A 13,703-nucleotide genomic window follows, 5' to 3' on the forward strand; every position below is an offset into this window, starting at 1 on the left:
GAGAGGCACAAGTTGCCTGGAGTGCCTGGGTGCATCTTGCACTTCGTAAGGTGCAGGTGAGCTCCTGGGAACTTTTTCCTAGTCACCATGGGGGCAGACCATGTGTGCAAACGACAGGCGTGTGTTTATCGCCTGGAAAGCTTTGTTACGGCGTTTTGGTGTTAGACCGGCGAAGCTAAGTTATGTCGCTTGTTACTTTTGTGTCTTCGGACTGGGAGAGAGGCTGCTTTGCCTGGGAGGACATTAGAGTGCTAGAGAAGAGGGGCCGGGCGGAGCTGAAGGGAGCCAAAGCGGGACCGGAGGTTGCGGAGCGGGGCCGGGGGCAGCCAAGCGCCCCCGCCAAAATGGACGCACTGCTAGCGACTCGGCAGCACTTGTCCAAGATGATCAAGGACAGCTATGGCATGAATGTGCTGCTGATGGCCCGGGAGACGATCTTGTGACCATAGTGGCTGAATTTCTCCTTAAGGAGCTTTCTACGTCTCCTCCGGACGCTACCGCGCCTGTGTACCCGCCGCCGGGTGCCTGCGCAGCCGTGTTGGGTCCGCCCGCTGCGGGTGCCTGCGGGGTGGCGCCGTGTCCGGCTTCGGCGCCGCCGAGTCCATCTGTGCCCGCGCGGGCAGCGGCAGCCGTGCTGCAGCCCCGGCGGCAGCGGCCGCGGCCCCTGGGTGCCAGCAGACTGGTACCGGCTGCGGTCTCAGGCGCCGGCTCCGGGCGGAGCGGCCCCGGCCCCGGCCCCGGCCCCGGCCCCGGCCCCGGCCCCGGCCCCGGCCCCGGCCCCGGCCCCGGCCCGACGGGCTGGCGGCATCGGCAGCGGCTCCGTCCGTGATTGCGCTGCCCCGGCTCGGAGCGGTACGCCCACGCATGCGCCGTCGGCGGCCCCGGTAACGGCGGCCGCGGGCCTCGGCGCAGCGGACGGCCGGAGGGGTCTGTTTTCCCCCGCGCTGCCGACAGCCATGGTCCCGAGCGGTGTTGCGGAGGGGTAGCGGGCTGGCAGTGGTGGCCGCGGTGTCAGGCGGTACAGTGGGGGGGGCTGTCTGTGTTCTCCCCTGTTTTACACACCCCCCACCCCCCCCTCCCTCCCCGGAACGTGTCCATCTGCAGCCGTTCCTTCCCTCCTATGTATCGTTCTTTCTCAGCGGACCATGTAGCTAGCTTGCGACATAAGGAGAGCAAAGGCAATTTGACTTCTCTTCCTGATTTTTCTCCGAATGAACCCAACCTCTATTCCCCCTCCTCCCCCTCCCTCCCTCCCTCTCTCTCCCCCGTCTTCCGACAAATGCTAGTGAAAGCTCCCTTAACGAAGCAACACTTGCTTCCAGGGGGGCCGAGTGCTCAAGAGAAACAGAGGACGCGGGGGGGCAGAGGGTGGGAAGAGGTGAAGAAGGGAAGACAAAATGCAGAAGTGGTTCTGTTGCCGTTATGACAAATAGGGTGTCCTTGCTCTATGAAAAAGGTTGAAAAATTTCAAGGTAATATCCTGTCCATTCCCGTCGTATTTTTCTTTTGCATGGAGAGTTGTACAAGATTTACAAGTTAATATTAGCAAATATGCCTTAAATTCCCTTTAAGTTATGAGACTGATGAGAACTACACAGCCAATAACTGCTTGAAATCTGTGTGTGACTGAGGAGAGTGTTTGAGGTGGCCACCTGAATGCATGATTGGAAAAAGATTGCGTGAAAGAGAAAAGCTACATGAATGTGTAACTGTGTAAACTTAAAAATACTTTCTGCTGGTGTCAAGGTTTTAGAGATGTGTAACGTGATTCTGTTGAACCATAGTGACTCCTTATTCTGAATGGTATATGAATTCTTCAAATTCCCACCATGAGTAATTCCACTCTTATGAAAACTGGTGAGGTTTTAGTTATTTCAAGACTAACCCTGTCTGGCTAGCCATATGATCAGGACTGAAGTTAAATAAGAGGTTCTTACACAAATTTGGTGTTCTATTTCAGCCTTGTTTCAGGGGTGTATAGAGGTTAAATCTCAGGTGGAGCCTTTTCACTGGTGCTGTTCTTTTTTCATGTGTCATGCTGCCCATGAGCTGTAGCTGTGTGGGCTGTGTAGGAGGCAGAGTCGTTTGAACTTTTCTGTGTTTTCCAGGGTTTAAATCAAGAGTTGTCGATGTTGCTGCCCTGCTTGATCAGCCTGTTGCGGGGGGGCCCTGCAGACTGTCAGGGCCATCCTGCGTCCTTTCTCAGAAGCATCAACAGCATTACAGATAGTGTGTCTCTAGGCCTCCTGATTGGAGACCAGAGTACACTAGTTATGTTGATCAGTGTGGCCAGGGCTGCGATGTCGTTTCAGGGAGTCCTTGTGTCTTCTCTTCAGGGCTCCTTTCACGCGGCAGCTGGTGGCAATATTCATCGTGAAACAGCTAGTCCTTCATCCTTGGGACGTGCCCTGCCTATGGCAGCTGTGTTCTCAGAATAATGTCTTTAATGCTTGTGACTGCTGCTTGTTCTATACCAGACGTATTGATCACACAATCTGACTGGTGGATGTTTAGCATTGTACGAAGGCAGCATGGGCTAAGTGCCTTGTTAATCAGCCATTCTAGTAGCACAATTGCAGGATTTTGGGATTTTTTGTTCATGTTGCAGTCATTGATGCTAACTATAAGAGGCAGATTTGTGCTATGGTCTCCACACCTTATCCTTCAGTGACAATTCCTAAAGGGACATGAATGGCTCAACTTGTATCTTTTCTGAGTTGTGTTCCCCAAGCAGAGCCTCGTGAGCGTTGGGATGGAGGATTTGATTCTACTGATGCACCACAAGTCTTTCGGTCAGTGCCGATCTCTGCACAACGTCCACAGCTGACCTGCACACTCTACGATACTTGAAGCTGGCTGTCAGTTGTCCAGGCGGACGAACTTCTGCATTCGGGACCTGACGTAACTATCATTGCACGGACATCCTGGCTGGCCTCCTGGCCTGTGGTCACGCCAGGGGTTTGGGTTGTGAGACTAGGAGGTACTGCTCAGAATTTTCTTTTAGAATATACAGATCCTGTGTGACTTCAGCAGTGGCTCATACCTACAGAACAGCTGTTGGCCCTGCAACAGCTTGTTAAAGACCAACTTGATGTTGATCACATTGAACCATCTCAGAATCCTTTAATCACCCCTGTCTTTGTGATAAAGAAACAATCTGTGAAATGAAGACTTGCATAATCTCAGATGGGTGGTGCGGTCATGGTTACCATGTCAGCATTGGTTTATTGACCCCTTCTATGCTTCCTGCTGAATAACCCATTGTTATTATTAATTTGACAGGTTGTTTTTTCACAATCCAGTTAGACCCCAGTTTCAGAGAAAAAAAATCGCATTTTCAGTTCCATCTATTAATCGTGCAGAACCTTACGAGTGTTATACATAGAAAACCCTCTCCCAGGAAATGAAAATATTCCTATAATTTGTCAGTTGTTTATGATTCCAACATTATCTCCTGTAATTTTCTGACTGTCTTTTGTTATCATTATATAGGTAATATTTCTGCTGGCTGTGGCCACTGAGGATCAGTTGGGTGTGTTGGAAGCTGAAACTAGTAAGAGTCTACAATCCTTTGGCCCAGTAGTTGCTCCTGAGAAGGCGCAGCGAGAGTATTTAGGGTTCAAAATTACACGGAAAGCAGTTATTCCTCAGCCAGTTCAATTGGATATTGATGTCAAAACTCTCACTGACATACAAAAGCTATTAGGGTCTTTGAATTGGATTAGGTCCTATTTGGAAATGGCAAACACCCAGCTGGCACCTCTATTTGACCTACTTACACATTCTGACAATCCTCAGGAACCAAGGGAACTGACTAAAAGAGCAGTTCAAACCATCCAGCAAGTAGAGCAGGCTTTACATTCTAAATTTGTTTCACGAATGGATCATTGTTAAATTGTCTAATTTTTTATTTTTGCAGATCACAGTGTTCCTTTTGGGGCATTGGTACAGTGGTTTGACCATTGGTCTGATCTACTGCACATCATAGAGTGGCTATGTTTTGCCTTATCGGGCTCAAAAACTGTTCCTGGATTGTTTGAGCTCATAGCTCAACTCATCACTGAGGCTAGAAAAAGGTGTGTAGAGTGTTCTGGCAGAAATCCAGCGTGCATTGTTGTACCTGTACAATCTCATTACTTTGAGTGGTGCCTTGGAAACAAATGTGACTTGCAAGCTGCTTTAGCTGGGTTCCATGGCCAAATTTCTTCATGATAATAGTCCAGAACTGGATATGCTGTTTCTTAAAGAAACCCCAAACAACACCCCCCTCAAACCAAAACAAAACTCATGGTGACTTTGCTAATATTTCACCATATTTGGTTTTGCTTATAGGAAGTCCTGTTTTAAATTGCACAATGCATTTGGCTTCTGAGAGCAAATGAACCAGAGATTTATTTAGTGCTGTGTGGCAATGGCCCATTCCAGAAGGAAATTGAGACATGGAGGGGAGTTCTGTCAAGGAAGAAATCTCATCTGGATAAATGACACACCTTAGCAGAGCATGGCTATTTATATGTTTGTACTGACATCAGATGAATGCTGTTCATTCCTTTGATTGTCACTTCTCCTCTTTTCCTTCAGTATTCCTCCAACTCTCCCTTTGGAAGGTCTAATCACACAATGTAAGGCTTTTAACAGAACAAGGGCACTTTTAAGATAAAAATGTTGGACAATAAAAAAATACACGTACATTTGTGTATTTCATATGCGTGACTTGCATCTGTACCCATGCATGACACAGTGCTAGGAAATAGCCATATTGTACCAGGGTGAATTTATGCTGATACTTTTGGTCTGTGTTTGGCCCTGCCACCTGTGAAAGCTTTGCTCTTTCCTTGCCAAGTTATGGGAAAACAAGCACTGATAAATGGGTGTTACGATCTGCTTAAATATTGCAGAAAGAACTTTTAGATTTGAATATCCCCTTGAGCAAAATTAAAACTCATACAAGTTATCTGTTGATACCAAAACTGTTTTTATTAATTGCTAAGGGATGCAAAGAGAAAGAGGAAAAAAAATATGAAAAGGTTGGAAAATGCTAAGATTACTTTTAGAAGCAGAGAAAAAGATACCACCAAAAACTACCTCTTCATCCGAGCTGGTCTGGGGGGGGGAGGGGAGAGAGAAACAGTTTTCTACCTTTTTTTTCTCTGGTCTCTGCTGCCTTCGATGATATCTCTTTAGCTGCAGGGGGTCTTAGTTCTCTGGAATGCAGCCAGGCTGTGGGCCTTGCTGCTGCTCACACCAGGCGGCCCCAGGCCATGCGGAGATCTGGGTCTGCACCTCTCGACCCTCAGAAATATGGTCAGGGTGGAAAAACTCACACGGGTAGCATGGTGGGTCTCAGTCCACTTCAAGACGGCAGAAGTCCAGTCTCTGGTGACGGCAGGCAGCTTACGGTGGCAGAAGAAAAGGTGAGGGCGAGGTGAGGGAAAGATCCTTAGCTGCTATAGCCAACTCTCTCTCCAACTCCTCTTTCCCTGTTTTTCCCAAACTTTTCCTCATCTTTTATAGTATTCAAAGGAGGTTGTGTGTGGTTTCTTGGCACGTAGCCCTATTCAGATGTTCGCAGAGATATGATAACCATGAACAATACCAGGATCCTTTGGCAGGAAAACTCCAGTGGGAAAATCCTGGTGAGAACTTCTGGTGGAAAACTGACAGAATTTTTGGTAGGAAGTTTTTGACAGGCAGAAACAATGGCGAAACATAATTTTTGGCATTTGTATGTTATCTGTCTGTTACAACGGGAAAGTTGTCCTTGAAGAGAGCTTCTTGTATAAACTGTTTTAATTGGTATTCTGTGATTGGCTAGTTGTCCTCCAAGGTCACTTGAAGGAGAGATTGAGGAGGAGGATGAGGAAGGCTCGGCTCCAGACTCAATTAAAAAAGACCCCCCAAAACATACTGCCCGTGCGTGAGGGGATTTCCGAAGTTCTCATGCGTGCGCAGAAGAGATGCACTTACATAACCGGGAGGTGGGACTGAGGGCCTCGGGCTGGGCGGTGCTGGCCACACCTGGGGGGGTTGTGGCCACTCAATTAATTGTATGAAAAGCAGATAGTGCTTGCTTGGGGAGAGATACTTCACACCAAGGACAACGTTGCCTTTGGCAGGGACACCTGCCAGTTTGTGAACTTACTGACTCTCCAAGGATGCAGCCTCTGCTATGGGTAATTATAGGTATGCTAGGTTGGTAAGATAACTTTATGGGCAACAGCTGGGTAACTGGGGCTTCTTTCTCTCCTCCTTCCTCCCTTTTGGGTTTGTTAGTTTTGTTGGCCACCTCTTGGTAATAAATATTTGCTTTATTGAGTTCCAACGGTGTCTGGTTTTTCACGTTCCAGTATATTTCGGACTCTCCCTAATACACATATGTATTGACATTGCACATTTAACCCCAAGAGGTCCTAGGCGATGTAAAATAAGCCAAAGCTCACAAAACTCACTAATGCATGGCTAGTGATAGTCCAACCTGGTGCAGTGCAGGGAATGGACTTTTGCTGTGGCCAACCGAGGTAGCTGGTAGCACTCCCTCAATGGGACACTTAACTCTTGGTACAGATTTCTTGTGCCAAGACTGCAACCAGCTCCTCCAGAAAGTAAGAGGGAAAACTCTTCCCATGACATCTTGATATTTCTAGATTGTAAAATCATACATAGACTTTAAGGTTATATGGCAGGACTATTTTCTACCACATGCACGACCACTACGATGCACCAGGGAATACCAAACTTTTAAAAAATGGCTAAGTGCTGTTACAACACAAATAAAAACATAAAAATAGCAACAATACAATGGCACCTGCACCAGCACACTATACTGAAACAAACTGCAATGCCTGAACACCAAAGAACCCTAAATGGTTCTCTCATCCCTCATATCACAGATATCTCTACTGAGTGTAGGTGGTTACTCCATATTTCATCTCCAGCAACAATGAAGTTGCAAACAGCATTACTGAGCATACCAAAATGCCTACACAGCAATGATAACACAGAAATTGTGATATAAATCTATTTTCAGCTTTCATCTGAATATTCAGGATGTCTCCTCTTATCTCTGTTATATATTATTTTTATATTGTGAAAGATGACAAATACCAAATGAAAAGAGCAATCAGGTTATGGAAGTTGTTTCCTGGGACAGAGCTATATGATCTTATAGGGCTTTTTTTCTTTTACGTTTTATTTTCTGATTAGTCAATCATCGTTTAGCCACCTCATCAAAATGCAAGGTGAATTAGGAGAAATAAGGTCAAGATTATCATGGAAAAGTTTAATTCCCCCTCAGTGAGAACTGAGTTATGGCTATACTTGAGTGTGGACCTATGTTGGGAATCCCAGTGAAGGTCAAAGGCAGAGAGGATAAAAAGCTGCGCTGAGATCTTAAACAGTGTCATGGTTTAAAAAGTATTAAAAAAGTTTTAAAAGTTTAAACAACAAATCTGACAGAGCTCCTACTGCAAGTTCTACCACTCTGTTTTATGTTTTTATCAGCATGGACAATAAAGTGAAGGAAAATAACATGAAATGGCCTTTTTTTACTAATTATATTTCTACATCAGCCTTGTGGGGATCATGCCTCTACTTTGGAAACTCATTTGCATTCAGCAGTGTTGAGAATTTTGACAATTTGCTAAGTCTAAGTGAAATATATTAAATTGGAAAGTACAGGTTTAGCAAACATTTGTTCAAAAAGCAAAAAGGCTGCAAATCCAACTGTAATCAAACTGTGAAATCATAAACTTCCACTAAAAGCTTTCTAGGACACAACTTCCTTAATGCAAAAGCCACTGCAGCACTTGGTGGAGAATAATTTTATTTGTCAGGCATGTAGTAACCCTGATATAACCAGTGACTGAATTCAGTCTCTTTTCCAATATTTTTTGGTCTCTCATTTTTGGGCGCCACAATTGGTCTGATATAATATGGTATCATGATTGGGAATGTTTAATGGGGTAAGCTCTCATTTTTTCATTGCTATAGTCCAGATACTGGTCTCAGTGAAGGAAATGGAAATGTCTTGGTGGCTTAAGCATGAGCAGTCTTTCGAACTCAGTTACAAGTCAATAAAAAACTTTAGAGCATTACTTTGGCAGTTAATACAAATTCTCTGCTCCCTCTGTGTTATCAGCTGTTTCACTTTTCATTTTGGAGACTATGAATTACAGGGTTTTTGGAGCTCTTTTTTAGCACATCAGAATGTCATCCACCACTGTTTGGTTCAGTAAAGCTCACCTGTCGGGGGTGACAGCAGGTCTGTCAGCAGCCTGGCACTTATCGACGAAGCAATAGACATAAACCAGATTACAGTATACCCCTGAAAGAACACACAGCATGCAGAGGAATGTGGGCAACCTTCAGAAAGGAAGAAGATGGAAGACAGAAACGGACTTCCTGTACTCTGCTCTAGCTGGGTCATGATGGCTCGACAAAAGCTGTGTCAGCACGAGTTTGCTATTTTGCAGCCAATCCTGAAGTATTTATACATGAAGACACCAATAGATTGACATGTGTATGGCCTGATATATGTGTACATGAAAGTACCAATAGTAGGTTGACGTGTATGGCCTGATGTATGTTTATATGAAGGCACCAATAGTAAGTTGACGTGTGTGTTGTGTGAAAAGTATAAATGTCTGCAACCTGTTGCAATAAAAATCTTCCAGCCACCTTGCTATCCTGTCCCTGCTTTGGAAGAAAATTCCATGTCTCTTTGGCCGTCTCAACATAACAGTGACACCCTTTTCCAGAACCTAGTGTGAAATCTGCTTTGTGATAAATACCTGATGGTGCAGGAGCTCTGGGCTTGCTCCCAAGCTAAATTCATTTATATTGCAGCAAAACACCTGCCTCTATGTCATCACAAAATCAGCTCCTGATTGTAAAGTACAATTTAGTCTCTCAGACAAGATTCAGATTCCTTTTTTTGCCCCTCTGCAGGACAGGAACAGATGTCCTTAGCAGCTGAAAGGATCTTCCTCCCTCTTCAGCTACCCAGCTTATATTTCCAAGTTATGAGACCTAAAACTCTTCAGAGTCAATTGGTGAAGGTTTATTGCTTCCATGACACCAGTCCCTTCCCACAGCCACTCAGTGCTCAGGATAATTACTTTACATGACACCTGCCAACTGGAAGTGACAGATTTACACTGGTATTGTACCCAGGATCTCCATATATTCAGCCCAGCCATCACTGTGATGGATCCCTCTGGATCAGCAGTATACCACACCAGTCATGGGACACAGACTCAGCTCCACAACTTCCCATGCATCTGGTCCTTCCCATCAACAAATGGCTTTTGTATGCTTTGTTGTCCAGAGCAGAGACTCTTCGCTCTGTACTGCAGCTGTTCTCCCAAAGGCTGGGCAACAACTATCACCTCATGAGATTAGATGCCAGTAAGGTATTATAGTTGATGCTGTTGCAGAATGCAATAGTGAGATTTTTGGAGGAAGTACAACAAGGTATGAGAGATAGATGAAGGCAGGACAAATATTCAAAAAAATGTGCAACAACTCAAAGACTTTTAAAGGTTTTGGCTTAAGGCATGGCCAACTTTCTTGTTGATCTCCCCAGACTGGCAGTCAATTCAAAAAAACAGAGAAGTTATTAACTCATAAACATATTTGGTGTAAATGACAAGTCCCTCTTTGTTCAGCATTGAAATTTAAATGCAGTAAGGTAATATAGAATAAAGCAGAGCTTACCTGAAGAGGCTGAAGAATAAGTACTTCTGTTCTTCCTATTTGTCCCGAAGGGCTGAATGTCCTTTTCCTTGTAAGTTCCAAACCCTTCAAAGCTTCTTTTATTCCCACTTGCATCATTGTCCCTCTTCTCACTTGAGGAATTCATTTCACCAAACATGTCCAGGGACTCTGACCTTCCATTACTCTCAGTATTACCAGAGTATCGCTTTGTGCAAGAGTCAATGGGATCATTGATTGAGTCACTTTTATCTTTACTCTGTGTCCAGTGCTGGGCATCAGAAAGTAATAACGTAGACAGTGTATCCACTTCAAAGTTACTCTTTGAGCCTTTGTGTCCAGTTTCACAATGCTGATACTTCTGCTTCTCCTTATGTTTTCTTTTATCATTGAGCAAGGAGAGGTCTTTATCTGAGCTGCTTAGCCTTTCATTGATTGTGTGGCTGGAGAAGCCAGTGGACTTGCTAGCAAACAGACCACTCAGATCATGTGTCCCCAATATTTGCTCATCCTTATGCTTGTGCTTATGTTTGTGTTTCTTTTTGTGAAGTCGACCGCTTAAAAGGCTTGTTCCTCCAACTTTTGGAGGAGCCAAAGAGGACTGCATGTCTCCAAGGCCCATTCCCACAGGTGTTTGTAGGCGCACTCCGTGTTTTGCTTTATGTTTGGCAGTGGTGGATATCTTCATATGAGAGCTTGCATGGAACTGGGGTGGGGGCAAGGTAGGCCTCATAAATGAGGAAGTTGCTCCGAGTGTGTGAGACAGGTACAGAGGAGCTGGATACTGACCATAGTAACCAAGATTCGTCATAGGCATTGATGTGTAAGGCATTCCATAGGGTGCATAGTAACTCCCACTGGGAATAGCGTAACTGAACCCTTGTAAAAAAGGCACCTTTGTCATGGTGTCATTGGTTTTGGCAGGTCTACCACGCTTCTTCTTAGACTTCATGTCAGAGGTCCTGCGAAGATAGAGCAATGGGTCATACTGGACATATGGCACAGTGTAGTAGTGATCAAAATTAATCCTGAAGATGCTGGGATATGGATTTTCATGATAAAATGTATAATTTCTATGGGAAATCCTGAATACTTGAAATTTATTGATGAGTTCCTCAAGGTCTGTCAGAAACTGGATGTCATCTCTGTTCTGTAGGCTTTTCCTTTTCCTCTTGTGCTTTGGCTTTTTAATACTCTCATGAGAGAGAAAGCTATCCACAATGAGATGTTTCTGCCGGTGACCATGCCTATTCTTTGTGCTGGTGTCAGATGGTATAGCCTCTGGATTGTCCAGAGTGCAGAAATCAAAGGAGTATCTCCGGCGGGATTCTGAGCTTTTCTCAGCTTGGTCAGAAGTGCTGTTGTTGTCTGTACCTATCCCACTGTCACTTGGTATGGTTTCCTCACTGTGAGACTCACTCACTGGTGACAGCGTGACTTCTTTTAGAGAACCTATTTCACAAAGGTGAGAAGGTGAATTAGCTGTTAGCCTGGGTGGAGACAGTTTCCAAGTTCCACTGTGCATTCCCTTCTGGGTTTTTGTAGGAAGAGCACTGATAGGTTGAAGATTTGGCATAGTTTTTAACTCTGAAAAATTTGTTTCAGTGCTTGCAGGGCTAAGGTTGCTGTTAGTCCCCAATAACTCTGTTGAAAGCGGATGAATAGCTGCAAGTGACTGAAGGTTGGAAGGCACTGATGGGTTTTCTGGCTGGCTGGAAACAGGCCTTGAGTGCTTGATGGCTGTCTTAGGTTCTTCTGGCTGAGTCTGCAGCTCTGTTCTTGGCTTTCTGCCCCGTTTTTTACCAATGTAGATAGTCCCCCTCTTACTGACATTGATCTGCTTCCCTAGTCTGGCATCGATGGTGGTTGGCCCAGCACTAGACAGTGTCTGGACTTTTTCTTTCAGAGCTATGCTGCTGGAGCAGGATGACAAGATCTGACTGAGAATATTCTTCCTCTTGAGGGTCTTCATTTTATTAATGGTCTTGATGGTCTTCTTATCCAAGACCCCAAGCTTCCTGACCTTTTTGTGAAACTTGAGTTCACTGATGGACTTGTCCTCTCCTGGAACCATCTGGGCCAACTTAGCTAGATTCCTTCTCCTTTTCCTTTTCTTTGTTCCTGCAAATTCGCGATTGATTGGACTCACTGGGCTGGTGGAGGTTCCCTCATGAATGGTTTCAACAGTGAGCAAAGGCTGTTTCTTTGGTCGTCCTCTTTTTTTCTTGAGAGGTGTGATCACAGTAAGACTGTCTGTATTGGTATAAAGAGGGCTGGATCGTGTGATGGGATAGGCTGAAGGAGGCTCCACCATCAGCTTATCAGATGTTGTCGTGGAGGTGTCCCGAAGGATAGATTTAGGTTTGTTACAGGTCCATTGCCACTCAGCTGCATGTTTGGGGTGCTGGACCTCAGATAATTTGCCAGTTGTGGGAAGATCGGTGGGTACGAGAGTGGATGTCACAGATACAGATTTTCTGAGTCTGGTGGCACAGCTGGGGGAAGCTTTATCAGTGAGCACACCACTGTCGATAGCTACTAAGGGAGACTCATTTTCGATCACTTTTCCTGGCTTTGTGGCTCGAAGATCTTTTTTACTCCCTTCTGGCTGAGAGCTAGTCCTATTTGCTACTTCATTGCTCATAGCAAGTCCAGAAGGCAGGCTTTTCACCTGGATAGTTTTCTCTATGAAAGATTTTGTGGAGTGCCTTTGTTTCCTTTTGTGGCCAGATGTATCTGTTGTTGGAGACTTTATTGGGAGAGTAATTTGTATGTGACTGGCATCACTTTCACAACTGTTAGCAGAAGCGGAATTCTGCTTCAAGGGTGATGTATCCAACACACTGTCCATCGAGTAAGACTCCTTTTTTCCTTCCATGCTGTAATGGGATTTGCTATCAAATGCTTTCTGAGTGCTCTTCACCCACTCAGTGTCTGTGGTTTGGATGGTTTGACTTACGAAGTCCTTTTTGCTGGACTTCTTTGTGCTCCTGGTGGGTCGATTGGGGGCTTCCAGCTCCACACCTACCTCTTGGTCACCAAGAGGCAAAAGCCCATTGCACTCAGAGGCGCTGCTCAGCTGGGTGGCCACACTGATGCTGTTGGGGCATGGGACTGCACTGCAAATTGCAAGCTCTTTACTACTGGCTGACATCTGCCCCCATGTGCTGCTGGTGCAGGACTTCTTTGCCTGGGATTTGCTGAAGGAAACTCCTGGCTCCAGAGTGGAGACCTTGGTGGCACTAACTGCTTCTCTACTGGGTTCTGTGTTGACAAAGCAACTTTGAGAAGTGGATCCAGTATCAGAGCTCGCTGACCAGTCAAGATGGTGCTGGTTGCTACTTTTCTTCTGGTGCTTTGATTTTAAGGTGTCAATGGTGAAGTCTTGTTGGAGACCTGGATCATAGTGCAGAACAGAATGTTTTTGTGGTCTGTCATAAACCTGTAAGGTAGCAGAAAATAAACAGAAAAAAAATAGTTTATCAGTCCATTCATAACCCCTGGTTGCAGGTCTTTATTTTGTACAGTGAATGACAACTCTTCTTAACCAACATCCTTGTAAGGGCTAGAAACCTTTATAAAGTCTTATTATATTTGAGCCAAATTTGCATTTAGATTCATGCACTGTAAACAAGTTTTGTTTGGTTTTCCCACTCTAAAATAAATGGAAATATTTCTATAAATGCAAAATTGCTAAGGAAACATTTTCTACTAATTTTTAATTTAAAACACAAGTAAAATCACAGAATGACAGAATCACAGAATCAACCAGGTTGGAAAAGACCTCTGAGATCATTGAGTCCAACCTATGACCGAACACCACCATGTCAACTACACCATGGCACTAAGTGCCATGTCCAGTCTTTTCTGAAACACCTGCAGGGATGGTGACTCCACGACCTCCCTAAGCAGCCCATTCCAATATCTAATAACCCTTTCTGTGAAGAAATTCTTCTGAATGTCCAACCTTTACCCTCCCCTGGCACAGCTTA

The 13,703-nt window shown here is 45.0% G+C and overlaps 1 protein-coding gene across 1 annotated transcript in view; it reads right to left on the reverse strand.

The window, feature by feature from the left end:
• The window catches only part of LOC116780026 (SET-binding protein-like), a 404,692-nt gene that overhangs the window by 103,876 nt on the left and 287,113 nt on the right, over positions 1 to 13,703 (reverse strand). Inside the window, exon 3 of the mRNA XM_032674528.1 lies at positions 9,715 to 13,153. Coding sequence (XP_032530419.1) covers positions 9,715 to 13,153 — 3,439 coding nt within the window. The remainder of the gene's footprint in view (positions 1 to 9,714; positions 13,154 to 13,703) is intronic.

The sequence above is a fragment of the Chiroxiphia lanceolata genome, chromosome W (assembly GCF_009829145.1).
Source record: "Chiroxiphia lanceolata isolate bChiLan1 chromosome W, bChiLan1.pri, whole genome shotgun sequence".
Classification (NCBI taxonomy): Eukaryota; Metazoa; Chordata; class Aves; order Passeriformes; family Pipridae; genus Chiroxiphia; species Chiroxiphia lanceolata.